This window comes from Colossoma macropomum, unplaced genomic scaffold (genome assembly GCF_904425465.1).
Source record: "Colossoma macropomum unplaced genomic scaffold, Colossoma_macropomum, whole genome shotgun sequence".
Lineage (NCBI taxonomy): Eukaryota > Metazoa > Chordata > Actinopteri > Characiformes > Serrasalmidae > Colossoma > Colossoma macropomum.
In genome coordinates, this window is record NW_023496048.1 from 150,022 (window position 1) to 177,236 (window position 27,215).

The 27,215-nt window shown below is 44.5% G+C and overlaps 1 protein-coding gene across 1 annotated transcript in view; it reads left to right on the forward strand.

Moving 5' to 3' along the window:
- Nucleotides 1–23,929, forward strand: part of LOC118804450 — a 24,757-nt gene extending 828 nt beyond the window's left edge. The window contains exons 4-86 of the mRNA XM_036564960.1: nt 128–134; nt 320–487; nt 634–833; nt 994–1,103; nt 1,225–1,343; nt 1,444–1,611; nt 1,758–1,957; nt 2,118–2,227; nt 2,349–2,467; nt 2,568–2,735; nt 2,882–3,081; nt 3,242–3,351; nt 3,473–3,591; nt 3,692–3,859; nt 4,006–4,205; nt 4,366–4,475; nt 4,597–4,715; nt 4,816–4,983; nt 5,130–5,329; nt 5,490–5,599; nt 5,721–5,839; nt 5,940–6,107; nt 6,254–6,453; nt 6,614–6,723; nt 6,845–6,963; nt 7,064–7,231; nt 7,378–7,577; nt 7,738–7,847; nt 7,969–8,087; nt 8,188–8,355; nt 8,502–8,701; nt 8,862–8,971; nt 9,093–9,211; nt 9,312–9,479; nt 9,626–9,825; nt 9,986–10,095; nt 10,217–10,335; nt 10,436–10,603; nt 10,750–10,949; nt 11,110–11,219; nt 11,341–11,459; nt 11,560–11,727; nt 11,874–12,073; nt 12,234–12,343; nt 12,465–12,583; nt 12,684–12,851; nt 12,998–13,197; nt 13,358–13,467; nt 13,589–13,707; nt 13,808–13,975; nt 14,122–14,321; nt 14,482–14,591; nt 14,713–14,831; nt 14,932–15,099; nt 15,246–15,445; nt 15,606–15,715; nt 15,837–15,955; nt 16,056–16,223; nt 16,370–16,569; nt 16,730–16,839; nt 16,961–17,079; nt 17,180–17,347; nt 17,494–17,693; nt 17,854–17,963; nt 18,085–18,203; nt 18,304–18,471; nt 18,618–18,817; nt 18,978–19,087; nt 19,209–19,327; nt 19,428–19,595; nt 19,742–19,941; nt 20,102–20,211; nt 20,333–20,451; nt 20,552–20,719; nt 20,866–21,065; nt 21,226–21,335; nt 21,457–21,575; nt 21,676–21,843; nt 21,990–22,189; nt 22,350–22,459; nt 22,570–22,688; nt 22,781–22,828; nt 23,876–23,929. Of these exons, the coding sequence (XP_036420853.1) occupies nt 128–134; nt 320–487; nt 634–833; nt 994–1,103; nt 1,225–1,343; nt 1,444–1,611; nt 1,758–1,957; nt 2,118–2,227; nt 2,349–2,467; nt 2,568–2,735; nt 2,882–3,081; nt 3,242–3,351; nt 3,473–3,591; nt 3,692–3,859; nt 4,006–4,205; nt 4,366–4,475; nt 4,597–4,715; nt 4,816–4,983; nt 5,130–5,329; nt 5,490–5,599; nt 5,721–5,839; nt 5,940–6,107; nt 6,254–6,453; nt 6,614–6,723; nt 6,845–6,963; nt 7,064–7,231; nt 7,378–7,577; nt 7,738–7,847; nt 7,969–8,087; nt 8,188–8,355; nt 8,502–8,701; nt 8,862–8,971; nt 9,093–9,211; nt 9,312–9,479; nt 9,626–9,825; nt 9,986–10,095; nt 10,217–10,335; nt 10,436–10,603; nt 10,750–10,949; nt 11,110–11,219; nt 11,341–11,459; nt 11,560–11,727; nt 11,874–12,073; nt 12,234–12,343; nt 12,465–12,583; nt 12,684–12,851; nt 12,998–13,197; nt 13,358–13,467; nt 13,589–13,707; nt 13,808–13,975; nt 14,122–14,321; nt 14,482–14,591; nt 14,713–14,831; nt 14,932–15,099; nt 15,246–15,445; nt 15,606–15,715; nt 15,837–15,955; nt 16,056–16,223; nt 16,370–16,569; nt 16,730–16,839; nt 16,961–17,079; nt 17,180–17,347; nt 17,494–17,693; nt 17,854–17,963; nt 18,085–18,203; nt 18,304–18,471; nt 18,618–18,817; nt 18,978–19,087; nt 19,209–19,327; nt 19,428–19,595; nt 19,742–19,941; nt 20,102–20,211; nt 20,333–20,451; nt 20,552–20,719; nt 20,866–21,065; nt 21,226–21,335; nt 21,457–21,575; nt 21,676–21,843; nt 21,990–22,189; nt 22,350–22,459; nt 22,570–22,688; nt 22,781–22,828; nt 23,876–23,929 (12,049 nt within the window). The remainder of the gene's footprint in view (nt 1–127; nt 135–319; nt 488–633; nt 834–993; nt 1,104–1,224; nt 1,344–1,443; nt 1,612–1,757; nt 1,958–2,117; nt 2,228–2,348; nt 2,468–2,567; nt 2,736–2,881; nt 3,082–3,241; nt 3,352–3,472; nt 3,592–3,691; nt 3,860–4,005; nt 4,206–4,365; nt 4,476–4,596; nt 4,716–4,815; nt 4,984–5,129; nt 5,330–5,489; nt 5,600–5,720; nt 5,840–5,939; nt 6,108–6,253; nt 6,454–6,613; nt 6,724–6,844; nt 6,964–7,063; nt 7,232–7,377; nt 7,578–7,737; nt 7,848–7,968; nt 8,088–8,187; nt 8,356–8,501; nt 8,702–8,861; nt 8,972–9,092; nt 9,212–9,311; nt 9,480–9,625; nt 9,826–9,985; nt 10,096–10,216; nt 10,336–10,435; nt 10,604–10,749; nt 10,950–11,109; nt 11,220–11,340; nt 11,460–11,559; nt 11,728–11,873; nt 12,074–12,233; nt 12,344–12,464; nt 12,584–12,683; nt 12,852–12,997; nt 13,198–13,357; nt 13,468–13,588; nt 13,708–13,807; nt 13,976–14,121; nt 14,322–14,481; nt 14,592–14,712; nt 14,832–14,931; nt 15,100–15,245; nt 15,446–15,605; nt 15,716–15,836; nt 15,956–16,055; nt 16,224–16,369; nt 16,570–16,729; nt 16,840–16,960; nt 17,080–17,179; nt 17,348–17,493; nt 17,694–17,853; nt 17,964–18,084; nt 18,204–18,303; nt 18,472–18,617; nt 18,818–18,977; nt 19,088–19,208; nt 19,328–19,427; nt 19,596–19,741; nt 19,942–20,101; nt 20,212–20,332; nt 20,452–20,551; nt 20,720–20,865; nt 21,066–21,225; nt 21,336–21,456; nt 21,576–21,675; nt 21,844–21,989; nt 22,190–22,349; nt 22,460–22,569; nt 22,689–22,780; nt 22,829–23,875) is intronic.
- The last annotated feature ends 3,286 nt before the right edge of the window (nt 23,930–27,215 follow it).

The window sequence follows — 27,215 nt, forward strand, 5'->3', positions numbered from 1 at the left end:
AGACAGACATGAACTTAAAAACAAAAATTATAAAATGGAAAAAAAGAACAAGACTAGGTAAAATACAGGATAGCTAGGATCAGCAAATGTCAGGCAGATAATCAAATAACTTTTTCTTTGCTGTCAGATCCAGGGTGTGTTTTAAACATCAAAGACATCAAAGAATGGTTGGAGAAGAACTTTGGAATATTCTTTGAAAAGAATAAGCAGGTACACATACTGCAAAATTACCATTAAAAATAAAAAAGCAAAGAAAAATCAAGTGTGATACAAAAATAATGACATGATTGATTTTTTTATTACAACATCAAAAAAAAAGGATGAAGAACTGAGACTCCTAAATCCGACCCAAATAATTGATCTCACCGTACGTTCTGGAGCACTGAACAACACAGATTTGATCAACAGAGTTTTTGAGCGTCTGAATCAAGGCGATGCTATGCAGAATGTTGAGGAGTTCTTGGTGGCTCTGGCCAACAGCTCAGGGGTAACAACAAATACTTCACACACGATATACTGTCAAAATAGAAACAGTGTAACATTTGTCTACATGAAAACCCTGTAAGAAAAGTAGCTGTGAAAACTGGATGGACGGAGAGTGATTGACTTTTTTTCCCCTCACCTTTCTCCAAGGCCCCAGAAATCAATCCTGTGGTGAGGGACATCATGATGAATCGGACATTCAGCGTCATCAGTGCTCATTTCCCAGGCTTTTCCAGAGCTGAGTGGAGCGACTGGTTCCAGTGGAAACTTGTCCCGCTGCTCCCCAGTCTGACTGCAGAGATGCTAACAATCGCAACAGCAGAGGTGGACTGCGACGTTTACCAAGTGATGTGAGTGGATGCCTTTTCTTGGCAGGAGACCTTTTTCCATTTGATGCAGTTGTTTTATGAATGTGACAATTGGGTCTCCGTGTCATTTTTTTGAAATTTTCCAAACCAAACAGTGTTTGAGCGAAATTTTGCTAACATGTGTTTCACTTTTGCGTAACAGTGTCGAAGGGCTGGACCTGGTGTTTGAGCGAACCACTTTGATCAGGAAGCAGGAGATCACAGGTGTTCTGGTAGAGTACCTGAAGGGTTCTGGACAAGTCAACGGCTCAGGTAAGTTCCTTCACGCACCAATTCCTTGCCGCACGTGCTGTCATATCTTGATGTGCTTCTTGTCAGTCTTAGTATGGAGTCATTTTCTTTGACGACCTCCCCTTTCACCGCTTTGTTGCAGGCTCGTCTTGCGGATCTGGCACCAACAGCGCCGGGGCCTGGCTTAGGGCCAACTTTGGCAGATACTCCGTCTATGTGACTCTGGCAGAGCTGAAGTCGCTCAACGATTATTTCTCTAGTGTAAGACTCTGAAAACCCTTCCTGGTATTCCCTGTCATGTCCAGTGGGGTAAAGGTCACGCAGAGATGAATGATGAAACCTTCCCAATCTTCTTTTGCAGTTTGCATCACTGGAACTCTTGACTCCGTCTCAAGCAGCTGATCTCACCGTACGTTCTGGAGCACTGAACAACACAGATTTGATCAACAGAGTTTTTGAGCGTCTGAATCAAGGCGATGCTATGCAGAATGTTGAGGAGTTCTTGGTGGCTCTGGCCAACAGCTCAGGGGTAACAACAAATACTTCACACACGATATACTGTCAAAATAGAAACAGTGTAACATTTGTCTACATGAAAACCCTGTAAGAAAAGTAGCTGTGAAAACTGGATGGACGGAGAGTGATTGACTTTTTTTCCCCTCACCTTTCTCCAAGGCCCCAGAAATCAATCCTGTGGTGAGGGACATCATGATGAATCGGACATTCAGCGTCATCAGTGCTCATTTCCCAGGCTTTTCCAGAGCTGAGTGGAGCGACTGGTTCCAGTGGAAACTTGTCCCGCTGCTCCCCAGTCTGACTGCAGAGATGCTAACAATCGCAACAGCAGAGGTGGACTGCGACGTTTACCAAGTGATGTGAGTGGATGCCTTTTCTTGGCAGGAGACCTTTTTCCATTTGATGCAGTTGTTTTATGAATGTGACAATTGGGTCTCCGTGTCATTTTTTTGAAATTTTCCAAACCAAACAGTGTTTGAGCGAAATTTTGCTAACATGTGTTTCACTTTTGCGTAACAGTGTCGAAGGGCTGGACCTGGTGTTTGAGCGAACCACTTTGATCAGGAAGCAGGAGATCACAGGTGTTCTGGTAGAGTACCTGAAGGGTTCTGGACAAGTCAACGGCTCAGGTAAGTTCCTTCACGCACCAATTCCTTGCCGCACGTGCTGTCATATCTTGATGTGCTTCTTGTCAGTCTTAGTATGGAGTCATTTTCTTTGACGACCTCCCCTTTCACCGCTTTGTTGCAGGCTCGTCTTGCGGATCTGGCACCAACAGCGCCGGGGCCTGGCTTAGGGCCAACTTTGGCAGATACTCCGTCTATGTGACTCTGGCAGAGCTGAAGACGCTCAACGATTATTTCTCTAGTGTAAGACTCTGAAAACCCTTCCTGGTATTCCCTGTCATGTCCAGTGGGGTAAAGGTCACGCAGAGATGAATGATGAAACCTTCCCAATCTTCTTTTGCAGTTTGCATCACTGGAACTCTTGACTCCGTCTCAAGCAGCTGATCTCACCGTACGTTCTGGAGCACTGAACAACACAGATTTGATCAACAGAGTTTTTGAGCGTCTGAATCAAGGCGATGCTATGCAGAATGTTGAGGAGTTCTTGGTGGCTCTGGCCAACAGCTCAGGGGTAACAACAAATACTTCACACACGATATACTGTCAAAATAGAAACAGTGTAACATTTGTCTACATGAAAACCCTGTAAGAAAAGTAGCTGTGAAAACTGGATGGACGGAGAGTGATTGACTTTTTTTCCCCTCACCTTTCTCCAAGGCCCCAGAAATCAATCCTGTGGTGAGGGACATCATGATGAATCGGACATTCAGCGTCATCAGTGCTCATTTCCCAGGCTTTTCCAGAGCTGAGTGGAGCGACTGGTTCCAGTGGAAACTTGTCCCGCTGCTCCCCAGTCTGACTGCAGAGATGCTAACAATCGCAACAGCAGAGGTGGACTGCGACGTTTACCAAGTGATGTGAGTGGATGCCTTTTCTTGGCAGGAGACCTTTTTCCATTTGATGCAGTTGTTTTATGAATGTGACAATTGGGTCTCCGTGTCATTTTTTTGAAATTTTCCAAACCAAACAGTGTTTGAGCGAAATTTTGCTAACATGTGTTTCACTTTTGCGTAACAGTGTCGAAGGGCTGGACCTGGTGTTTGAGCGAACCACTTTGATCAGGAAGCAGGAGATCACAGGTGTTCTGGTAGAGTACCTGAAGGGTTCTGGACAAGTCAACGGCTCAGGTAAGTTCCTTCACGCACCAATTCCTTGCCGCACGTGCTGTCATATCTTGATGTGCTTCTTGTCAGTCTTAGTATGGAGTCATTTTCTTTGACGACCTCCCCTTTCACCGCTTTGTTGCAGGCTCGTCTTGCGGATCTGGCACCAACAGCGCCGGGGCCTGGCTTAGGGCCAACTTTGGCAGATACTCCGTCTATGTGACTCTGGCAGAGCTGAAGTCGCTCAACGATTATTTCTCTAGTGTAAGACTCTGAAAACCCTTCCTGGTATTCCCTGTCATGTCCAGTGGGGTAAAGGTCACGCAGAGATGAATGATGAAACCTTCCCAATCTTCTTTTGCAGTTTGCATCACTGGAACTCTTGACTCCGTCTCAAGCAGCTGATCTCACCGTACGTTCTGGAGCACTGAACAACACAGATTTGATCAACAGAGTTTTTGAGCGTCTGAATCAAGGCGATGCTATGCAGAATGTTGAGGAGTTCTTGGTGGCTCTGGCCAACAGCTCAGGGGTAACAACAAATACTTCACACACGATATACTGTCAAAATAGAAACAGTGTAACATTTGTCTACATGAAAACCCTGTAAGAAAAGTAGCTGTGAAAACTGGATGGACGGAGAGTGATTGACTTTTTTTCCCCTCACCTTTCTCCAAGGCCCCAGAAATCAATCCTGTGGTGAGGGACATCATGATGAATCGGACATTCAGCGTCATCAGTGCTCATTTCCCAGGCTTTTCCAGAGCTGAGTGGAGCGACTGGTTCCAGTGGAAACTTGTCCCGCTGCTCCCCAGTCTGACTGCAGAGATGCTAACAATCGCAACAGCAGAGGTGGACTGCGACGTTTACCAAGTGATGTGAGTGGATGCCTTTTCTTGGCAGGAGACCTTTTTCCATTTGATGCAGTTGTTTTATGAATGTGACAATTGGGTCTCCGTGTCATTTTTTTGAAATTTTCCAAACCAAACAGTGTTTGAGCGAAATTTTGCTAACATGTGTTTCACTTTTGCGTAACAGTGTCGAAGGGCTGGACCTGGTGTTTGAGCGAACCACTTTGATCAGGAAGCAGGAGATCACAGGTGTTCTGGTAGAGTACCTGAAGGGTTCTGGACAAGTCAACGGCTCAGGTAAGTTCCTTCACGCACCAATTCCTTGCCGCACGTGCTGTCATATCTTGATGTGCTTCTTGTCAGTCTTAGTATGGAGTCATTTTCTTTGACGACCTCCCCTTTCACCGCTTTGTTGCAGGCTCGTCTTGCGGATCTGGCACCAACAGCGCCGGGGCCTGGCTTAGGGCCAACTTTGGCAGATACTCCGTCTATGTGACTCTGGCAGAGCTGAAGTCGCTCAACGATTATTTCTCTAGTGTAAGACTCTGAAAACCCTTCCTGGTATTCCCTGTCATGTCCAGTGGGGTAAAGGTCACGCAGAGATGAATGATGAAACCTTCCCAATCTTCTTTTGCAGTTTGCATCACTGGAACTCTTGACTCCGTCTCAAGCAGCTGATCTCACCGTACGTTCTGGAGCACTGAACAACACAGATTTGATCAACAGAGTTTTTGAGCGTCTGAATCAAGGCGATGCTATGCAGAATGTTGAGGAGTTCTTGGTGGCTCTGGCCAACAGCTCAGGGGTAACAACAAATACTTCACACACGATATACTGTCAAAATAGAAACAGTGTAACATTTGTCTACATGAAAACCCTGTAAGAAAAGTAGCTGTGAAAACTGGATGGACGGAGAGTGATTGACTTTTTTTCCCCTCACCTTTCTCCAAGGCCCCAGAAATCAATCCTGTGGTGAGGGACATCATGATGAATCGGACATTCAGCGTCATCAGTGCTCATTTCCCAGGCTTTTCCAGAGCTGAGTGGAGCGACTGGTTCCAGTGGAAACTTGTCCCGCTGCTCCCCAGTCTGACTGCAGAGATGCTAACAATCGCAACAGCAGAGGTGGACTGCGACGTTTACCAAGTGATGTGAGTGGATGCCTTTTCTTGGCAGGAGACCTTTTTCCATTTGATGCAGTTGTTTTATGAATGTGACAATTGGGTCTCCGTGTCATTTTTTTGAAATTTTCCAAACCAAACAGTGTTTGAGCGAAATTTTGCTAACATGTGTTTCACTTTTGCGTAACAGTGTCGAAGGGCTGGACCTGGTGTTTGAGCGAACCACTTTGATCAGGAAGCAGGAGATCACAGGTGTTCTGGTAGAGTACCTGAAGGGTTCTGGACAAGTCAACGGCTCAGGTAAGTTCCTTCACGCACCAATTCCTTGCCGCACGTGCTGTCATATCTTGATGTGCTTCTTGTCAGTCTTAGTATGGAGTCATTTTCTTTGACGACCTCCCCTTTCACCGCTTTGTTGCAGGCTCGTCTTGCGGATCTGGCACCAACAGCGCCGGGGCCTGGCTTAGGGCCAACTTTGGCAGATACTCCGTCTATGTGACTCTGGCAGAGCTGAAGTCGCTCAACGATTATTTCTCTAGTGTAAGACTCTGAAAACCCTTCCTGGTATTCCCTGTCATGTCCAGTGGGGTAAAGGTCACGCAGAGATGAATGATGAAACCTTCCCAATCTTCTTTTGCAGTTTGCATCACTGGAACTCTTGACTCCGTCTCAAGCAGCTGATCTCACCGTACGTTCTGGAGCACTGAACAACACAGATTTGATCAACAGAGTTTTTGAGCGTCTGAATCAAGGCGATGCTATGCAGAATGTTGAGGAGTTCTTGGTGGCTCTGGCCAACAGCTCAGGGGTAACAACAAATACTTCACACACGATATACTGTCAAAATAGAAACAGTGTAACATTTGTCTACATGAAAACCCTGTAAGAAAAGTAGCTGTGAAAACTGGATGGACGGAGAGTGATTGACTTTTTTTCCCCTCACCTTTCTCCAAGGCCCCAGAAATCAATCCTGTGGTGAGGGACATCATGATGAATCGGACATTCAGCGTCATCAGTGCTCATTTCCCAGGCTTTTCCAGAGCTGAGTGGAGCGACTGGTTCCAGTGGAAACTTGTCCCGCTGCTCCCCAGTCTGACTGCAGAGATGCTAACAATCGCAACAGCAGAGGTGGACTGCGACGTTTACCAAGTGATGTGAGTGGATGCCTTTTCTTGGCAGGAGACCTTTTTCCATTTGATGCAGTTGTTTTATGAATGTGACAATTGGGTCTCCGTGTCATTTTTTTGAAATTTTCCAAACCAAACAGTGTTTGAGCGAAATTTTGCTAACATGTGTTTCACTTTTGCGTAACAGTGTCGAAGGGCTGGACCTGGTGTTTGAGCGAACCACTTTGATCAGGAAGCAGGAGATCACAGGTGTTCTGGTAGAGTACCTGAAGGGTTCTGGACAAGTCAACGGCTCAGGTAAGTTCCTTCACGCACCAATTCCTTGCCGCACGTGCTGTCATATCTTGATGTGCTTCTTGTCAGTCTTAGTATGGAGTCATTTTCTTTGACGACCTCCCCTTTCACCGCTTTGTTGCAGGCTCGTCTTGCGGATCTGGCACCAACAGCGCCGGGGCCTGGCTTAGGGCCAACTTTGGCAGATACTCCGTCTATGTGACTCTGGCAGAGCTGAAGACGCTCAACGATTATTTCTCTAGTGTAAGACTCTGAAAACCCTTCCTGGTATTCCCTGTCATGTCCAGTGGGGTAAAGGTCACGCAGAGATGAATGATGAAACCTTCCCAATCTTCTTTTGCAGTTTGCATCACTGGAACTCTTGACTCCGTCTCAAGCAGCTGATCTCACCGTACGTTCTGGAGCACTGAACAACACAGATTTGATCAACAGAGTTTTTGAGCGTCTGAATCAAGGCGATGCTATGCAGAATGTTGAGGAGTTCTTGGTGGCTCTGGCCAACAGCTCAGGGGTAACAACAAATACTTCACACACGATATACTGTCAAAATAGAAACAGTGTAACATTTGTCTACATGAAAACCCTGTAAGAAAAGTAGCTGTGAAAACTGGATGGACGGAGAGTGATTGACTTTTTTTCCCCTCACCTTTCTCCAAGGCCCCAGAAATCAATCCTGTGGTGAGGGACATCATGATGAATCGGACATTCAGCGTCATCAGTGCTCATTTCCCAGGCTTTTCCAGAGCTGAGTGGAGCGACTGGTTCCAGTGGAAACTTGTCCCGCTGCTCCCCAGTCTGACTGCAGAGATGCTAACAATCGCAACAGCAGAGGTGGACTGCGACGTTTACCAAGTGATGTGAGTGGATGCCTTTTCTTGGCAGGAGACCTTTTTCCATTTGATGCAGTTGTTTTATGAATGTGACAATTGGGTCTCCGTGTCATTTTTTTGAAATTTTCCAAACCAAACAGTGTTTGAGCGAAATTTTGCTAACATGTGTTTCACTTTTGCGTAACAGTGTCGAAGGGCTGGACCTGGTGTTTGAGCGAACCACTTTGATCAGGAAGCAGGAGATCACAGGTGTTCTGGTAGAGTACCTGAAGGGTTCTGGACAAGTCAACGGCTCAGGTAAGTTCCTTCACGCACCAATTCCTTGCCGCACGTGCTGTCATATCTTGATGTGCTTCTTGTCAGTCTTAGTATGGAGTCATTTTCTTTGACGACCTCCCCTTTCACCGCTTTGTTGCAGGCTCGTCTTGCGGATCTGGCACCAACAGCGCCGGGGCCTGGCTTAGGGCCAACTTTGGCAGATACTCCGTCTATGTGACTCTGGCAGAGCTGAAGTCGCTCAACGATTATTTCTCTAGTGTAAGACTCTGAAAACCCTTCCTGGTATTCCCTGTCATGTCCAGTGGGGTAAAGGTCACGCAGAGATGAATGATGAAACCTTCCCAATCTTCTTTTGCAGTTTGCATCACTGGAACTCTTGACTCCGTCTCAAGCAGCTGATCTCACCGTACGTTCTGGAGCACTGAACAACACAGATTTGATCAACAGAGTTTTTGAGCGTCTGAATCAAGGCGATGCTATGCAGAATGTTGAGGAGTTCTTGGTGGCTCTGGCCAACAGCTCAGGGGTAACAACAAATACTTCACACACGATATACTGTCAAAATAGAAACAGTGTAACATTTGTCTACATGAAAACCCTGTAAGAAAAGTAGCTGTGAAAACTGGATGGACGGAGAGTGATTGACTTTTTTTCCCCTCACCTTTCTCCAAGGCCCCAGAAATCAATCCTGTGGTGAGGGACATCATGATGAATCGGACATTCAGCGTCATCAGTGCTCATTTCCCAGGCTTTTCCAGAGCTGAGTGGAGCGACTGGTTCCAGTGGAAACTTGTCCCGCTGCTCCCCAGTCTGACTGCAGAGATGCTAACAATCGCAACAGCAGAGGTGGACTGCGACGTTTACCAAGTGATGTGAGTGGATGCCTTTTCTTGGCAGGAGACCTTTTTCCATTTGATGCAGTTGTTTTATGAATGTGACAATTGGGTCTCCGTGTCATTTTTTTGAAATTTTCCAAACCAAACAGTGTTTGAGCGAAATTTTGCTAACATGTGTTTCACTTTTGCGTAACAGTGTCGAAGGGCTGGACCTGGTGTTTGAGCGAACCACTTTGATCAGGAAGCAGGAGATCACAGGTGTTCTGGTAGAGTACCTGAAGGGTTCTGGACAAGTCAACGGCTCAGGTAAGTTCCTTCACGCACCAATTCCTTGCCGCACGTGCTGTCATATCTTGATGTGCTTCTTGTCAGTCTTAGTATGGAGTCATTTTCTTTGACGACCTCCCCTTTCACCGCTTTGTTGCAGGCTCGTCTTGCGGATCTGGCACCAACAGCGCCGGGGCCTGGCTTAGGGCCAACTTTGGCAGATACTCCGTCTATGTGACTCTGGCAGAGCTGAAGTCGCTCAACGATTATTTCTCTAGTGTAAGACTCTGAAAACCCTTCCTGGTATTCCCTGTCATGTCCAGTGGGGTAAAGGTCACGCAGAGATGAATGATGAAACCTTCCCAATCTTCTTTTGCAGTTTGCATCACTGGAACTCTTGACTCCGTCTCAAGCAGCTGATCTCACCGTACGTTCTGGAGCACTGAACAACACAGATTTGATCAACAGAGTTTTTGAGCGTCTGAATCAAGGCGATGCTATGCAGAATGTTGAGGAGTTCTTGGTGGCTCTGGCCAACAGCTCAGGGGTAACAACAAATACTTCACACACGATATACTGTCAAAATAGAAACAGTGTAACATTTGTCTACATGAAAACCCTGTAAGAAAAGTAGCTGTGAAAACTGGATGGACGGAGAGTGATTGACTTTTTTTCCCCTCACCTTTCTCCAAGGCCCCAGAAATCAATCCTGTGGTGAGGGACATCATGATGAATCGGACATTCAGCGTCATCAGTGCTCATTTCCCAGGCTTTTCCAGAGCTGAGTGGAGCGACTGGTTCCAGTGGAAACTTGTCCCGCTGCTCCCCAGTCTGACTGCAGAGATGCTAACAATCGCAACAGCAGAGGTGGACTGCGACGTTTACCAAGTGATGTGAGTGGATGCCTTTTCTTGGCAGGAGACCTTTTTCCATTTGATGCAGTTGTTTTATGAATGTGACAATTGGGTCTCCGTGTCATTTTTTTGAAATTTTCCAAACCAAACAGTGTTTGAGCGAAATTTTGCTAACATGTGTTTCACTTTTGCGTAACAGTGTCGAAGGGCTGGACCTGGTGTTTGAGCGAACCACTTTGATCAGGAAGCAGGAGATCACAGGTGTTCTGGTAGAGTACCTGAAGGGTTCTGGACAAGTCAACGGCTCAGGTAAGTTCCTTCACGCACCAATTCCTTGCCGCACGTGCTGTCATATCTTGATGTGCTTCTTGTCAGTCTTAGTATGGAGTCATTTTCTTTGACGACCTCCCCTTTCACCGCTTTGTTGCAGGCTCGTCTTGCGGATCTGGCACCAACAGCGCCGGGGCCTGGCTTAGGGCCAACTTTGGCAGATACTCCGTCTATGTGACTCTGGCAGAGCTGAAGACGCTCAACGATTATTTCTCTAGTGTAAGACTCTGAAAACCCTTCCTGGTATTCCCTGTCATGTCCAGTGGGGTAAAGGTCACGCAGAGATGAATGATGAAACCTTCCCAATCTTCTTTTGCAGTTTGCATCACTGGAACTCTTGACTCCGTCTCAAGCAGCTGATCTCACCGTACGTTCTGGAGCACTGAACAACACAGATTTGATCAACAGAGTTTTTGAGCGTCTGAATCAAGGCGATGCTATGCAGAATGTTGAGGAGTTCTTGGTGGCTCTGGCCAACAGCTCAGGGGTAACAACAAATACTTCACACACGATATACTGTCAAAATAGAAACAGTGTAACATTTGTCTACATGAAAACCCTGTAAGAAAAGTAGCTGTGAAAACTGGATGGACGGAGAGTGATTGACTTTTTTTCCCCTCACCTTTCTCCAAGGCCCCAGAAATCAATCCTGTGGTGAGGGACATCATGATGAATCGGACATTCAGCGTCATCAGTGCTCATTTCCCAGGCTTTTCCAGAGCTGAGTGGAGCGACTGGTTCCAGTGGAAACTTGTCCCGCTGCTCCCCAGTCTGACTGCAGAGATGCTAACAATCGCAACAGCAGAGGTGGACTGCGACGTTTACCAAGTGATGTGAGTGGATGCCTTTTCTTGGCAGGAGACCTTTTTCCATTTGATGCAGTTGTTTTATGAATGTGACAATTGGGTCTCCGTGTCATTTTTTTGAAATTTTCCAAACCAAACAGTGTTTGAGCGAAATTTTGCTAACATGTGTTTCACTTTTGCGTAACAGTGTCGAAGGGCTGGACCTGGTGTTTGAGCGAACCACTTTGATCAGGAAGCAGGAGATCACAGGTGTTCTGGTAGAGTACCTGAAGGGTTCTGGACAAGTCAACGGCTCAGGTAAGTTCCTTCACGCACCAATTCCTTGCCGCACGTGCTGTCATATCTTGATGTGCTTCTTGTCAGTCTTAGTATGGAGTCATTTTCTTTGACGACCTCCCCTTTCACCGCTTTGTTGCAGGCTCGTCTTGCGGATCTGGCACCAACAGCGCCGGGGCCTGGCTTAGGGCCAACTTTGGCAGATACTCCGTCTATGTGACTCTGGCAGAGCTGAAGACGCTCAACGATTATTTCTCTAGTGTAAGACTCTGAAAACCCTTCCTGGTATTCCCTGTCATGTCCAGTGGGGTAAAGGTCACGCAGAGATGAATGATGAAACCTTCCCAATCTTCTTTTGCAGTTTGCATCACTGGAACTCTTGACTCCGTCTCAAGCAGCTGATCTCACCGTACGTTCTGGAGCACTGAACAACACAGATTTGATCAACAGAGTTTTTGAGCGTCTGAATCAAGGCGATGCTATGCAGAATGTTGAGGAGTTCTTGGTGGCTCTGGCCAACAGCTCAGGGGTAACAACAAATACTTCACACACGATATACTGTCAAAATAGAAACAGTGTAACATTTGTCTACATGAAAACCCTGTAAGAAAAGTAGCTGTGAAAACTGGATGGACGGAGAGTGATTGACTTTTTTTCCCCTCACCTTTCTCCAAGGCCCCAGAAATCAATCCTGTGGTGAGGGACATCATGATGAATCGGACATTCAGCGTCATCAGTGCTCATTTCCCAGGCTTTTCCAGAGCTGAGTGGAGCGACTGGTTCCAGTGGAAACTTGTCCCGCTGCTCCCCAGTCTGACTGCAGAGATGCTAACAATCGCAACAGCAGAGGTGGACTGCGACGTTTACCAAGTGATGTGAGTGGATGCCTTTTCTTGGCAGGAGACCTTTTTCCATTTGATGCAGTTGTTTTATGAATGTGACAATTGGGTCTCCGTGTCATTTTTTTGAAATTTTCCAAACCAAACAGTGTTTGAGCGAAATTTTGCTAACATGTGTTTCACTTTTGCGTAACAGTGTCGAAGGGCTGGACCTGGTGTTTGAGCGAACCACTTTGATCAGGAAGCAGGAGATCACAGGTGTTCTGGTAGAGTACCTGAAGGGTTCTGGACAAGTCAACGGCTCAGGTAAGTTCCTTCACGCACCAATTCCTTGCCGCACGTGCTGTCATATCTTGATGTGCTTCTTGTCAGTCTTAGTATGGAGTCATTTTCTTTGACGACCTCCCCTTTCACCGCTTTGTTGCAGGCTCGTCTTGCGGATCTGGCACCAACAGCGCCGGGGCCTGGCTTAGGGCCAACTTTGGCAGATACTCCGTCTATGTGACTCTGGCAGAGCTGAAGTCGCTCAACGATTATTTCTCTAGTGTAAGACTCTGAAAACCCTTCCTGGTATTCCCTGTCATGTCCAGTGGGGTAAAGGTCACGCAGAGATGAATGATGAAACCTTCCCAATCTTCTTTTGCAGTTTGCATCACTGGAACTCTTGACTCCGTCTCAAGCAGCTGATCTCACCGTACGTTCTGGAGCACTGAACAACACAGATTTGATCAACAGAGTTTTTGAGCGTCTGAATCAAGGCGATGCTATGCAGAATGTTGAGGAGTTCTTGGTGGCTCTGGCCAACAGCTCAGGGGTAACAACAAATACTTCACACACGATATACTGTCAAAATAGAAACAGTGTAACATTTGTCTACATGAAAACCCTGTAAGAAAAGTAGCTGTGAAAACTGGATGGACGGAGAGTGATTGACTTTTTTTCCCCTCACCTTTCTCCAAGGCCCCAGAAATCAATCCTGTGGTGAGGGACATCATGATGAATCGGACATTCAGCGTCATCAGTGCTCATTTCCCAGGCTTTTCCAGAGCTGAGTGGAGCGACTGGTTCCAGTGGAAACTTGTCCCGCTGCTCCCCAGTCTGACTGCAGAGATGCTAACAATCGCAACAGCAGAGGTGGACTGCGACGTTTACCAAGTGATGTGAGTGGATGCCTTTTCTTGGCAGGAGACCTTTTTCCATTTGATGCAGTTGTTTTATGAATGTGACAATTGGGTCTCCGTGTCATTTTTTTGAAATTTTCCAAACCAAACAGTGTTTGAGCGAAATTTTGCTAACATGTGTTTCACTTTTGCGTAACAGTGTCGAAGGGCTGGACCTGGTGTTTGAGCGAACCACTTTGATCAGGAAGCAGGAGATCACAGGTGTTCTGGTAGAGTACCTGAAGGGTTCTGGACAAGTCAACGGCTCAGGTAAGTTCCTTCACGCACCAATTCCTTGCCGCACGTGCTGTCATATCTTGATGTGCTTCTTGTCAGTCTTAGTATGGAGTCATTTTCTTTGACGACCTCCCCTTTCACCGCTTTGTTGCAGGCTCGTCTTGCGGATCTGGCACCAACAGCGCCGGGGCCTGGCTTAGGGCCAACTTTGGCAGATACTCCGTCTATGTGACTCTGGCAGAGCTGAAGTCGCTCAACGATTATTTCTCTAGTGTAAGACTCTGAAAACCCTTCCTGGTATTCCCTGTCATGTCCAGTGGGGTAAAGGTCACGCAGAGATGAATGATGAAACCTTCCCAATCTTCTTTTGCAGTTTGCATCACTGGAACTCTTGACTCCGTCTCAAGCAGCTGATCTCACCGTACGTTCTGGAGCACTGAACAACACAGATTTGATCAACAGAGTTTTTGAGCGTCTGAATCAAGGCGATGCTATGCAGAATGTTGAGGAGTTCTTGGTGGCTCTGGCCAACAGCTCAGGGGTAACAACAAATACTTCACACACGATATACTGTCAAAATAGAAACAGTGTAACATTTGTCTACATGAAAACCCTGTAAGAAAAGTAGCTGTGAAAACTGGATGGACGGAGAGTGATTGACTTTTTTTCCCCTCACCTTTCTCCAAGGCCCCAGAAATCAATCCTGTGGTGAGGGACATCATGATGAATCGGACATTCAGCGTCATCAGTGCTCATTTCCCAGGCTTTTCCAGAGCTGAGTGGAGCGACTGGTTCCAGTGGAAACTTGTCCCGCTGCTCCCCAGTCTGACTGCAGAGATGCTAACAATCGCAACAGCAGAGGTGGACTGCGACGTTTACCAAGTGATGTGAGTGGATGCCTTTTCTTGGCAGGAGACCTTTTTCCATTTGATGCAGTTGTTTTATGAATGTGACAATTGGGTCTCCGTGTCATTTTTTTGAAATTTTCCAAACCAAACAGTGTTTGAGCGAAATTTTGCTAACATGTGTTTCACTTTTGCGTAACAGTGTCGAAGGGCTGGACCTGGTGTTTGAGCGAACCACTTTGATCAGGAAGCAGGAGATCACAGGTGTTCTGGTAGAGTACCTGAAGGGTTCTGGACAAGTCAACGGCTCAGGTAAGTTCCTTCACGCACCAATTCCTTGCCGCACGTGCTGTCATATCTTGATGTGCTTCTTGTCAGTCTTAGTATGGAGTCATTTTCTTTGACGACCTCCCCTTTCACCGCTTTGTTGCAGGCTCGTCTTGCGGATCTGGCACCAACAGCGCCGGGGCCTGGCTTAGGGCCAACTTTGGCAGATACTCCGTCTATGTGACTCTGGCAGAGCTGAAGTCGCTCAACGATTATTTCTCTAGTGTAAGACTCTGAAAACCCTTCCTGGTATTCCCTGTCATGTCCAGTGGGGTAAAGGTCACGCAGAGATGAATGATGAAACCTTCCCAATCTTCTTTTGCAGTTTGCATCACTGGAACTCTTGACTCCGTCTCAAGCAGCTGATCTCACCGTACGTTCTGGAGCACTGAACAACACAGATTTGATCAACAGAGTTTTTGAGCGTCTGAATCAAGGCGATGCTATGCAGAATGTTGAGGAGTTCTTGGTGGCTCTGGCCAACAGCTCAGGGGTAACAACAAATACTTCACACACGATATACTGTCAAAATAGAAACAGTGTAACATTTGTCTACATGAAAACCCTGTAAGAAAAGTAGCTGTGAAAACTGGATGGACGGAGAGTGATTGACTTTTTTTCCCCTCACCTTTCTCCAAGGCCCCAGAAATCAATCCTGTGGTGAGGGACATCATGATGAATCGGACATTCAGCGTCATCAGTGCTCATTTCCCAGGCTTTTCCAGAGCTGAGTGGAGCGACTGGTTCCAGTGGAAACTTGTCCCGCTGCTCCCCAGTCTGACTGCAGAGATGCTAACAATCGCAACAGCAGAGGTGGACTGCGACGTTTACCAAGTGATGTGAGTGGATGCCTTTTCTTGGCAGGAGACCTTTTTCCATTTGATGCAGTTGTTTTATGAATGTGACAATTGGGTCTCCGTGTCATTTTTTTGAAATTTTCCAAACCAAACAGTGTTTGAGCGAAATTTTGCTAACATGTGTTTCACTTTTGCGTAACAGTGTCGAAGGGCTGGACCTGGTGTTTGAGCGAACCACTTTGATCAGGAAGCAGGAGATCACAGGTGTTCTGGTAGAGTACCTGAAGGGTTCTGGACAAGTCAACGGCTCAGGTAAGTTCCTTCACGCACCAATTCCTTGCCGCACGTGCTGTCATATCTTGATGTGCTTCTTGTCAGTCTTAGTATGGAGTCATTTTCTTTGACGACCTCCCCTTTCACCGCTTTGTTGCAGGCTCGTCTTGCGGATCTGGCACCAACAGCGCCGGGGCCTGGCTTAGGGCCAACTTTGGCAGATACTCCGTCTATGTGACTCTGGCAGAGCTGAAGACGCTCAACGATTATTTCTCTAGTGTAAGACTCTGAAAACCCTTCCTGGTATTCCCTGTCATGTCCAGTGGGGTAAAGGTCACGCAGAGATGAATGATGAAACCTTCCCAATCTTCTTTTGCAGTTTGCATCACTGGAACTCTTGACTCCGTCTCAAGCAGCTGATCTCACCGTACGTTCTGGAGCACTGAACAACACAGATTTGATCAACAGAGTTTTTGAGCGTCTGAATCAAGGCGATGCTATGCAGAATGTTGAGGAGTTCTTGGTGGCTCTGGCCAACAGCTCAGGGGTAACAACAAATACTTCACACACGATATACTGTCAAAATAGAAACAGTGTAACATTTGTCTACATGAAAACCCTGTAAGAAAAGTAGCTGTGAAAACTGGATGGACGGAGAGTGATTGACTTTTTTTCCCCTCACCTTTCTCCAAGGCCCCAGAAATCAATCCTGTGGTGAGGGACATCATGATGAATCGGACATTCAGCGTCATCAGTGCTCATTTCCCAGGCTTTTCCAGAGCTGAGTGGAGCGACTGGTTCCAGTGGAAACTTGTCCCGCTGCTCCCCAGTCTGACTGCAGAGATGCTAACAATCGCAACAGCAGAGGTGGACTGCGACGTTTACCAAGTGATGTGAGTGGATGCCTTTTCTTGGCAGGAGACCTTTTTCCATTTGATGCAGTTGTTTTATGAATGTGACAATTGGGTCTCCGTGTCATTTTTTTGAAATTTTCCAAACCAAACAGTGTTTGAGCGAAATTTTGCTAACATGTGTTTCACTTTTGCGTAACAGTGTCGAAGGGCTGGACCTGGTGTTTGAGCGAACCACTTTGATCAGGAAGCAGGAGATCACAGGTGTTCTGGTAGAGTACCTGAAGGGTTCTGGACAAGTCAACGGCTCAGGTAAGTTCCTTCACGCACCAATTCCTTGCCGCACGTGCTGTCATATCTTGATGTGCTTCTTGTCAGTCTTAGTATGGAGTCATTTTCTTTGACGACCTCCCCTTTCACCGCTTTGTTGCAGGCTCGTCTTGCGGATCTGGCACCAACAGCGCCGGGGCCTGGCTTAGGGCCAACTTTGGCAGATACTCCGTCTATGTGACTCTGGCAGAGCTGAAGTCGCTCAACGATTATTTCTCTAGTGTAAGACTCTGAAAACCCTTCCTGGTATTCCCTGTCATGTCCAGTGGGGTAAAGGTCACGCAGAGATGAATGATGAAACCTTCCCAATCTTCTTTTGCAGTTTGCATCACTGGAACTCTTGACTCCGTCTCAAGCAGCTGATCTCACCGTACGTTCTGGAGCACTGAACAACACAGATTTGATCAACAGAGTTTTTGAGCGTCTGAATCAAGGCGATGCTATGCAGAATGTTGAGGAGTTCTTGGTGGCTCTGGCCAACAGCTCAGGGGTAACAACAAATACTTCACACACGATATACTGTCAAAATAGAAACAGTGTAACATTTGTCTACATGAAAACCCTGTAAGAAAAGTAGCTGTGAAAACTGGATGGACGGAGAGTGATTGACTTTTTTTCCCCTCACCTTTCTCCAAGGCCCCAGAAATCAATCCTGTGGTGAGGGACATCATGATGAATCGGACATTCAGCGTCATCAGTGCTCATTTCCCAGGCTTTTCCAGAGCTGAGTGGAGCGACTGGTTCCAGTGGAAACTTGTCCCGCTGCTCCCCAGTCTGACTGCAGAGATGCTAACAATCGCAACAGCAGAGGTGGACTGCGACGTTTACCAAGTGATGTGAGTGGATGCCTTTTCTTGGCAGGAGACCTTTTTCCATTTGATGCAGTTGTTTTATGAATGTGACAATTGGGTCTCCGTGTCATTTTTTTGAAATTTTCCAAACCAAACAGTGTTTGAGCGAAATTTTGCTAACATGTGTTTCACTTTTGCGTAACAGTGTCGAAGGGCTGGACCTGGTGTTTGAGCGAACCACTTTGATCAGGAAGCAGGAGATCACAGGTGTTCTGGTAGAGTACCTGAAGGGTTCTGGACAAGTCAACGGCTCAGGTAAGTTCCTTCACGCACCAATTCCTTGCCGCACGTGCTGTCATATCTTGATGTGCTTCTTGTCAGTCTTAGTATGGAGTCATTTTCTTTGACGACCTCCCCTTTCACCGCTTTGTTGCAGGCTCGTCTTGCGGATCTGGCACCAACAGCGCCGGGGCCTGGCTTAGGGCCAACTTTGGCAGATACTCCGTCTATGTGACTCTGGCAGAGCTGAAGTCGCTCAACGATTATTTCTCTAGTGTAAGACTCTGAAAACCCTTCCTGGTATTCCCTGTCATGTCCAGTGGGGTAAAGGTCACGCAGAGATGAATGATGAAACCTTCCCAATCTTCTTTTGCAGTTTGCATCACTGGAACTCTTGACTCCGTCTCAAGCAGCTGATCTCACCGTACGTTCTGGAGCACTGAACAACACAGATTTGATCAACAGAGTTTTTGAGCGTCTGAATCAAGGCGATGCTATGCAGAATGTTGAGGAGTTCTTGGTGGCTCTGGCCAACAGCTCAGGGGTAACAACAAATACTTCACACACGATATACTGTCAAAATAGAAACAGTGTAACATTTGTCTACATGAAAACCCTGTAAGAAAAGTAGCTGTGAAAACTGGATGGACGGAGAGTGATTGACTTTTTTTCCCCTCACCTTTCTCCAAGGCCCCAGAAATCAATCCTGTGGTGAGGGACATCATGATGAATCGGACATTCAGCGTCATCAGTGCTCATTTCCCAGGCTTTTCCAGAGCTGAGTGGAGCGACTGGTTCCAGTGGAAACTTGTCCCGCTGCTCCCCAGTCTGACTGCAGAGATGCTAACAATCGCAACAGCAGAGGTGGACTGCGACGTTTACCAAGTGATGTGAGTGGATGCCTTTTCTTGGCAGGAGACCTTTTTCCATTTGATGCAGTTGTTTTATGAATGTGACAATTGGGTCTCCGTGTCATTTTTTTGAAATTTTCCAAACCAAACAGTGTTTGAGCGAAATTTTGCTAACATGTGTTTCACTTTTGCGTAACAGTGTCGAAGGGCTGGACCTGGTGTTTGAGCGAACCACTTTGATCAGGAAGCAGGAGATCACAGGTGTTCTGGTAGAGTACCTGAAGGGTTCTGGACAAGTCAACGGCTCAGGTAAGTTCCTTCACGCACCAATTCCTTGCCGCACGTGCTGTCATATCTTGATGTGCTTCTTGTCAGTCTTAGTATGGAGTCATTTTCTTTGACGACCTCCCCTTTCACCGCTTTGTTGCAGGCTCGTCTTGCGGATCTGGCACCAACAGCGCCGGGGCCTGGCTTAGGGCCAACTTTGGCAGATACTCCGTCTATGTGACTCTGGCAGAGCTGAAGACGCTCAACGATTATTTCTCTAGTGTAAGACTCTGAAAACCCTTCCTGGTATTCCCTGTCATGTCCAGTGGGGTAAAGGTCACGCAGAGATGAATGATGAAACCTTCCCAATCTTCTTTTGCAGTTTGCATCACTGGAACTCTTGACTCCGTCTCAAGCAGCTGATCTCACCGTACGTTCTGGAGCACTGAACAACACAGATTTGATCAACAGAGTTTTTGAGCGTCTGAATCAAGGCGATGCTATGCAGAATGTTGAGGAGTTCTTGGTGGCTCTGGCCAACAGCTCAGGGGTAACAACAAATACTTCACACACGATATACTGTCAAAATAGAAACAGTGTAACATTTGTCTACATGAAAACCCTGTAAGAAAAGTAGCTGTGAAAACTGGATGGACGGAGAGTGATTGACTTTTTTTCCCCTCACCTTTCTCCAAGGCCCCAGAAATCAATCCTGTGGTGAGGGACATCATGATGAATCGGACATTCAGCGTCATCAGTGCTCATTTCCCAGGCTTTTCCAGAGCTGAGTGGAGCGACTGGTTCCAGTGGAAACTTGTCCCGCTGCTCCCCAGTCTGACTGCAGAGATGCTAACAATCGCAACAGCAGAGGTGGACTGCGACGTTTACCAAGTGATGTGAGTGGATGCCTTTTCTTGGCAGGAGACCTTTTTCCATTTGATGCAGTTGTTTTATGAATGTGACAATTGGGTCTCCGTGTCATTTTTTTGAAATTTTCCAAACCAAACAGTGTTTGAGCGAAATTTTGCTAACATGTGTTTCACTTTTGCGTAACAGTGTCGAAGGGCTGGACCTGGTGTTTGAGCGAACCACTTTGATCAGGAAGCAGGAGATCACAGGTGTTCTGGTAGAGTACCTGAAGGGTTCTGGACAAGTCAACGGCTCAGGTAAGTTCCTTCACGCACCAATTCCTTGCCGCACGTGCTGTCATATCTTGATGTGCTTCTTGTCAGTCTTAGTATGGAGTCATTTTCTTTGACGACCTCCCCTTTCACCGCTTTGTTGCAGGCTCGTCTTGCGGATCTGGCACCAACAGCGCCGGGGCCTGGCTTAGGGCCAACTTTGGCAGATACTCCGTCTATGTGACTCTGGCAGAGCTGAAGTCGCTCAACGATTATTTCTCTAGTGTAAGACTCTGAAAACCCTTCCTGGTATTCCCTGTCATGTCCAGTGGGGTAAAGGTCACGCAGAGATGAATGATGAAACCTTCCCAATCTTCTTTTGCAGTTTGCATCACTGGAACTCTTGACTCCGTCTCAAGCAGCTGATCTCACCGTACGTTCTGGAGCACTGAACAACACAGATTTGATCAACAGAGTTTTTGAGCGTCTGAATCAAGGCGATGCTATGCAGAATGTTGAGGAGTTCTTGGTGGCTCTGGCCAACAGCTCAGGGGTAACAACAAATACTTCACACACGATATACTGTCAAAATAGAAACAGTGTAACATTTGTCTACATGAAAACCCTGTAAGAAAAGTAGCTGTGAAAACTGGATGGACGGAGAGTGATTGACTTTTTTTCCCCTCACCTTTCTCCAAGGCCCCAGAAATCAATCCTGTGGTGAGGGACATCATGATGAATCGGACATTCAGCGTCATCAGTGCTCATTTCCCAGGCTTTTCCAGAGCTGAGTGGAGCGACTGGTTCCAGTGGAAACTTGTCCCGCTGCTCCCCAGTCTGACTGCAGAGATGCTAACAATCGCAACAGCAGAGGTGGACTGCGACGTTTACCAAGTGATGTGAGTGGATGCCTTTTCTTGGCAGGAGACCTTTTTCCATTTGATGCAGTTGTTTTATGAATGTGACAATTGGGTCTCCGTGTCATTTTTTTGAAATTTTCCAAACCAAACAGTGTTTGAGCGAAATTTTGCTAACATGTGTTTCACTTTTGCGTAACAGTGTCGAAGGGCTGGACCTGGTGTTTGAGCGAACCACTTTGATCAGGAAGCAGGAGATCACAGGTGTTCTGGTAGAGTACCTGAAGGGTTCTGGACAAGTCAACGGCTCAGGTAAGTTCCTTCACGCACCAATTCCTTGCCGCACGTGCTGTCATATCTTGATGTGCTTCTTGTCAGTCTTAGTATGGAGTCATTTTCTTTGACGACCTCCCCTTTCACCGCTTTGTTGCAGGCTCGTCTTGCGGATCTGGCACCAACAGCGCCGGGGCCTGGCTTAGGGCCAACTTTGGCAGATACTCCGTCTATGTGACTCTGGCAGAGCTGAAGTCGCTCAACGATTATTTCTCTAGTGTAAGACTCTGAAAACCCTTCCTGGTATTCCCTGTCATGTCCAGTGGGGTAAAGGTCACGCAGAGATGAATGATGAAACCTTCCCAATCTTCTTTTGCAGTTTGCATCACTGGAACTCTTGACTCCGTCTCAAGCAGCTGATCTCACCGTACGTTCTGGAGCACTGAACAACACAGATTTGATCAACAGAGTTTTTGAGCGTCTGAATCAAGGCGATGCTATGCAGAATGTTGAGGAGTTCTTGGTGGCTCTGGCCAACAGCTCACGGGTAACAACAAATACTTCACACACGATATACTGTCAAAATAGAAACAGTGTAACATTTGTCTACATGAAAACCCTGTAAGAAAAGTAGCTGTGAAAACTGGATGGACGGAGAGTGATTGACTTTTTTTCCCCTCACCTTTCTCCAAGGCCCCAGAAATCAATCCTGTGGTGAGGGACATCATGATGAATCGGACATTCAGCGTCATCAGTGCTCATTTCCCAGGCTTTTCCAGAGCTGAGTGGAGCGACTGGTTCCAGTGGAAACTTGTCCCGCTGCTCCCCAGTCTGACTGCAGAGATGCTAACAATCGCAACAGCAGAGGTGGACTGCGACGTTTACCAAGTGATGTGAGTGGATGCCTTTTCTTGGCAGGAGACCTTTTTCCATTTGATGCAGTTGTTTTATGAATGTGACAATTGGGTCTCCGTGTCATTTTTTTGAAATTTTCCAAACCAAACAGTGTTTGAGCGAAATTTTGCTAACATGTGTTTCACTTTTGCGTAACAGTGTCGAAGGGCTGGACCTGGTGTTTGAGCGAACCACTTTGATCAGGAAGCAGGAGATTACAGGTGTTCTGGTAGAGTACCTGAAGGGTTCTGGACAAGTCAACGGCTCAGGTAAGTTCCTTCACGCACCAATTCTTTGTTGTATGTGCTGTTGAATCTTTCTGTGCAGTTTCAGTATGAAGAGTTGTTTTTTGACATCTCCTTACACCGCTTTGTTAAAGACTCATCTTGTGGTTCTGGCTCCATGAATACCAGCAGTTGGCTTGATGTTAACTTTGGAAAATACTCTATTTACGTCACTTTGGAAGATCTACATGTGCTCCACCATGGTTTCGCTAATGTAAGATTTTTATCATACTTTGTTTTTAACGTCGAAACCAATTTTTTCAAGTTCACAAATAATTGAATATTTTTTTCAATCTTCTTTTGCAGTTTGTTTCACGCTCGCCAATACCCTCAGGTCAGAGTTCTACAGCTATTGTTGAACCTAGAACACTTTTTGTCTCAGGACTATTTACTCCAACAGACCATTCATCTGTTTTAACTGAAACATCAACTGATACATTATTGGTTCGAGCTTCTTCTATTATAAATAAATCTACATCAATAACAGAAACAAATAACACATCTGATATGCTTCAGCCTACTGCATATCAGATTTCAGTCACAGAAGAAGCAAAATCCACTAGGAAGTCTCCATCTTTCATTGAACCTACTACATTTTCTTTCTCTGAGAAACAAATTCACACTCAGAGAACCACTAGGACGCCAGACAGCACTGATCTTGCTGTAATGAACATATCCGATTCTTCTTTCTCTACTCTTGCTACCACCGCCATTGTGGTACCGGCTAAATCAGGAGAAGCAGTTATTATTTTACAAGTCCGCATCCAGCGAGTCTTCATCCCTGCTTACACTGATCCTTCCTCAACTGAGTACAAGACTCTGGTCAACAACATCACTGCTGAGGTAATAAATCAGCAACCTTTGTTTTTACAATATGTTTTTTGTGACTCTCAGTAATTATATAATGTCATACAATGAATTATGATCTTTGCATGGATTTTTCAAATGATGAAATCTTGGGAAACTCTAATATGATGATTTTCGGTAACACTTTACAGTACTGTTTCATAGTTAATAAGTAAATAATCTATTATAAGTAAATAATAAACTAAGCAGGAACAAATGAGTAGTGCTGCATTAACACTTAAGTAACTAACAAGGACTACTAGTTAACTACTCAGTAGGTAACAGCAAACTAATGAATAGGGAATTTCACTATTGAGTGAATAATAATTACTGAGTCTCATAAAGAATTACTTTGTAACTATGGTTTCTTAGAATAACTACTCATAAATTACCAATCATTTCAACATTAACTGCTCAATAGCTGACTCTGACAAGGTCCCTGCTGAACTACTAACTGATGGAGTGTATTTCAACACTTCTAACAGTAGTGAAATACACTACACAGTGTGCAGTCTCTACAATGTAATGGATTATATCCTCCATTTCTATTCACAGAAACCGGTATCCTCAGAGAAGGCTATGGGCATCACACCACACTGTACTGACTGATGTCCCTCATGTGTTTTGTTTTGATCAGAAATCTTAAAAGTCTAATGCACATCTTCATATTTGGCAGTGTGAACCAATTTGCACATCAGCCTACAAATGGGACAAATGGTAATTTATGAGCTAAAATACTACAGTATTCCATAGACCAGAATGAGTACATCTCATCTTTACAAAAGAAAACACCATTCTTTTCTGCAGGAGCACATGTGCCAGTGTTTCTTCTGAACAGTAGTTCTTCTTTAAAGTCCTCTTGATGGCAGTGTCAGTTGAAGAGAGGGCTCATGGAAACATCTGAATGTGTTTGTGTCCTGCCTTCAAATTCACTTGTTTCTACATATTACTAAATGACTATGTAATTACTGTCTGTTACATAATGAATGAGGTGTTCTGTTCTTCATTAGGAGCTAATGATGATCAGGAACAATATAAAATGAAACAAAGGTAACTCATTATTAATGAACTACGAGTTAATCATGATCAGGAAAAGTATTATAAAGTGAAACACATAGTAACTCATTATTAATGATCTAGGAGTTAATCATGATCAGTAAAAGTATAAAATGAAACACATGGTAACTCACTATTAATGAACTAGGAGTTAATGATGATCTGGAACAATATAAAGTGAAACACATGGTAACTCATTATTAAAGAACTAGGAGTTAATCATGATCAGGAACAGTATTATAAAGTGAACTACATTAGAAATAAAAAACAAAATAAATGATGTAGTACAAATAAATAAATAAATTAAGAAATCTTGAAAAACGTAAGAGTAAATACGTTGTTTATTGAGTCCCTTTTTATTTGTGTACAGTCCAAATGTGAAAACATCCCTGAGTTAGCTAGCTATATCATTGAAAATAATATATCCACACCAAATGAAATCAAAATCTGTCATTACTACTGAAGGAGAACATCTGAGAGCTGAGACTGATCACAGAATGTTCTGCTACTACATTAATTACACATCTTTCTGTTTCATATCTGAGGCACAAAGTTTTACTGCCTATAAGAGTAGCTCATGTTAGCTAAAATAACTAGCTAGCTAGCATGCACTCATAACAGAACATCAGCTGCAGCTTTAGGTTTAATAAAGTTAGTGCTTATAATTCTGAAACAACATGGTAAAACAGATATTGTACAAGAAGACCATATCTACCTATCTCAGATACGTTTGGACTGTTCACAAATAAAAAGGGACTCAATAAATAACTTATTTACTCATGTTTTTCAAGATTTCTTAATTAATATTTTTTGTACTATAGTACATCATCTATTTAGGGGTTTTTATTTCTAATGTAGTTAAATTTATAATACTGTTCCTGATCATGATTAACTCCTAGTTCATTAAATATGAGTTACCATATGTTTCACTTTATAATACTGTTCCTGATTATGATTAACTCGTAGTTCATTAATTATGAGTTAACATTGTTTCCTTCATATTGTTCCTGATCATCATCAGCTCCTAACGAAGAACAGCAACACCTCATTTATTATGTAACCGACAGTAATTACATAGTCATTTGGTAATATGTAGAAACAAGTGAATTTGAAGGCAGGACACAAACACATTCACCTATTTCCATGAACAATCTCTTTAACTGACACTGCCCTCAAGAGGACTTCAAAGAAGAACTACTGTTCAGAAGAAACACTGGCACATGTGCTCCTGCAGAAAGGAATGGTGTTTTCTAAAGATGAGATGTACTCATTCTGGTCTATGGAATACTGTAGTATTTTAGCAGTTGTCACATTTGTGTGCTGATGTGCAAATTGGTTCACACTGCCAAATATGAAGATGTGCATTAGCTTTTTAAGCTTTCTGATCAAAACAAAACACATGAGGGACACCAGCCAATACAGTGTGATGTGATGCCCCTAGCCTTCTCTGAGAATACCTGTTTCTGTGAATAGAAATGGAGGATATAATCCATTATATTGTAGAGACTGCACACTGTGTAGTGTATTTCACTACTGTTAGAAGTGTTGGAATACACTCCATCAGTTAGTAGTTCAGCAGGAACCTTGTCAGAGTCAGCTATTGGGCAATTAATGTTGAAATGATTGGTAATTTATGAATAGTTATTCTAAGAAACCATAGTTACAAAGTAATTCCCTATCAGACTCAGTCGTTATTGTTTAGTTAATGGTGAACTACCCTAATCATTAGTTCAGTATTACCTACTGAGTAGTTAACTAGTAGCCTTGTTAGTTAAGAATAGTTACTTCAGTGTTAATGCAGCACTACTCATTCGTTCCTGCTTAGTTCCTGATTAGTTACTTATTAGTTACTTATTAACTATGAAACAGTATTGTAAAGTGTCACCCGATTTTTCGGTACTAGCAAAATTCTGAATGTTAGACAAGTTAACTCTGCTGAACATGAAGAATCCATAGTCTCTAATATTCAGTGCTTGTTTTTTAACTACCTGTGTCTTTTTATGCATAGTTGGACCGAGGGTATAGAGAGATGTTTCCTATCACATTCCTCCGATGCTATGTCTTAAGGCTATGGTACAGTATTTTGATTTTGATCACATCACAATATGAATATTAATAGCCAAGATTTAGCAGTGAGTAATTAGCATAATCTTCTTTTATAGAAAACTGTTAACTTATACAAATTAAAATTTCTTTTGTATAGACTAAATTGTTTAGTGTAAAATACAAACATGTAAATTAAGCAAAAGTATTTTAACAGCATTATTTACTGACATGAGACATATACCATTGCAAGCTCAAAACACACTTATAACACATGCATTGTTATACATACAAAAAAATGACCACTTCATCAAGGAAATGTGGTTTGATGTTAATATGTTAAGATGTTTTAAGTTTAAAATTCATAAAATATAATTTTGTTTATAATTAATCATAGTTTATTTGAATTTTCTTTACACTTACTTTGTCATAGACTGAAGGGAATAAGAATGTGCTCTTCAAAATATCTTTCAGCATTATATCCAATACAAACTTTATTGGCTGTTTTCAAGTATTAACTATTAGTTGCTTTCAGTTCATGTAGTTTCATGTGAAAAAAAATTAGTAGTTTATGAGTGCTGTATGTAAAATTGTTTTTGATTCCATAATTAAATAAATCATTGGTAAATCTTAATTTCCTCCCTATGCAGGGCTGGTTCAGTGGGTGTGGACACTCAGCTAATCTTTAAAAATGAAACAGTTCTTCCAAATATAACAGTCGTGACTGAATCCCTCAAATCAGCAATAAATAACGCTAAGGTTTTCCTGGATATCATTCCGTCCAGTATTACTGCTG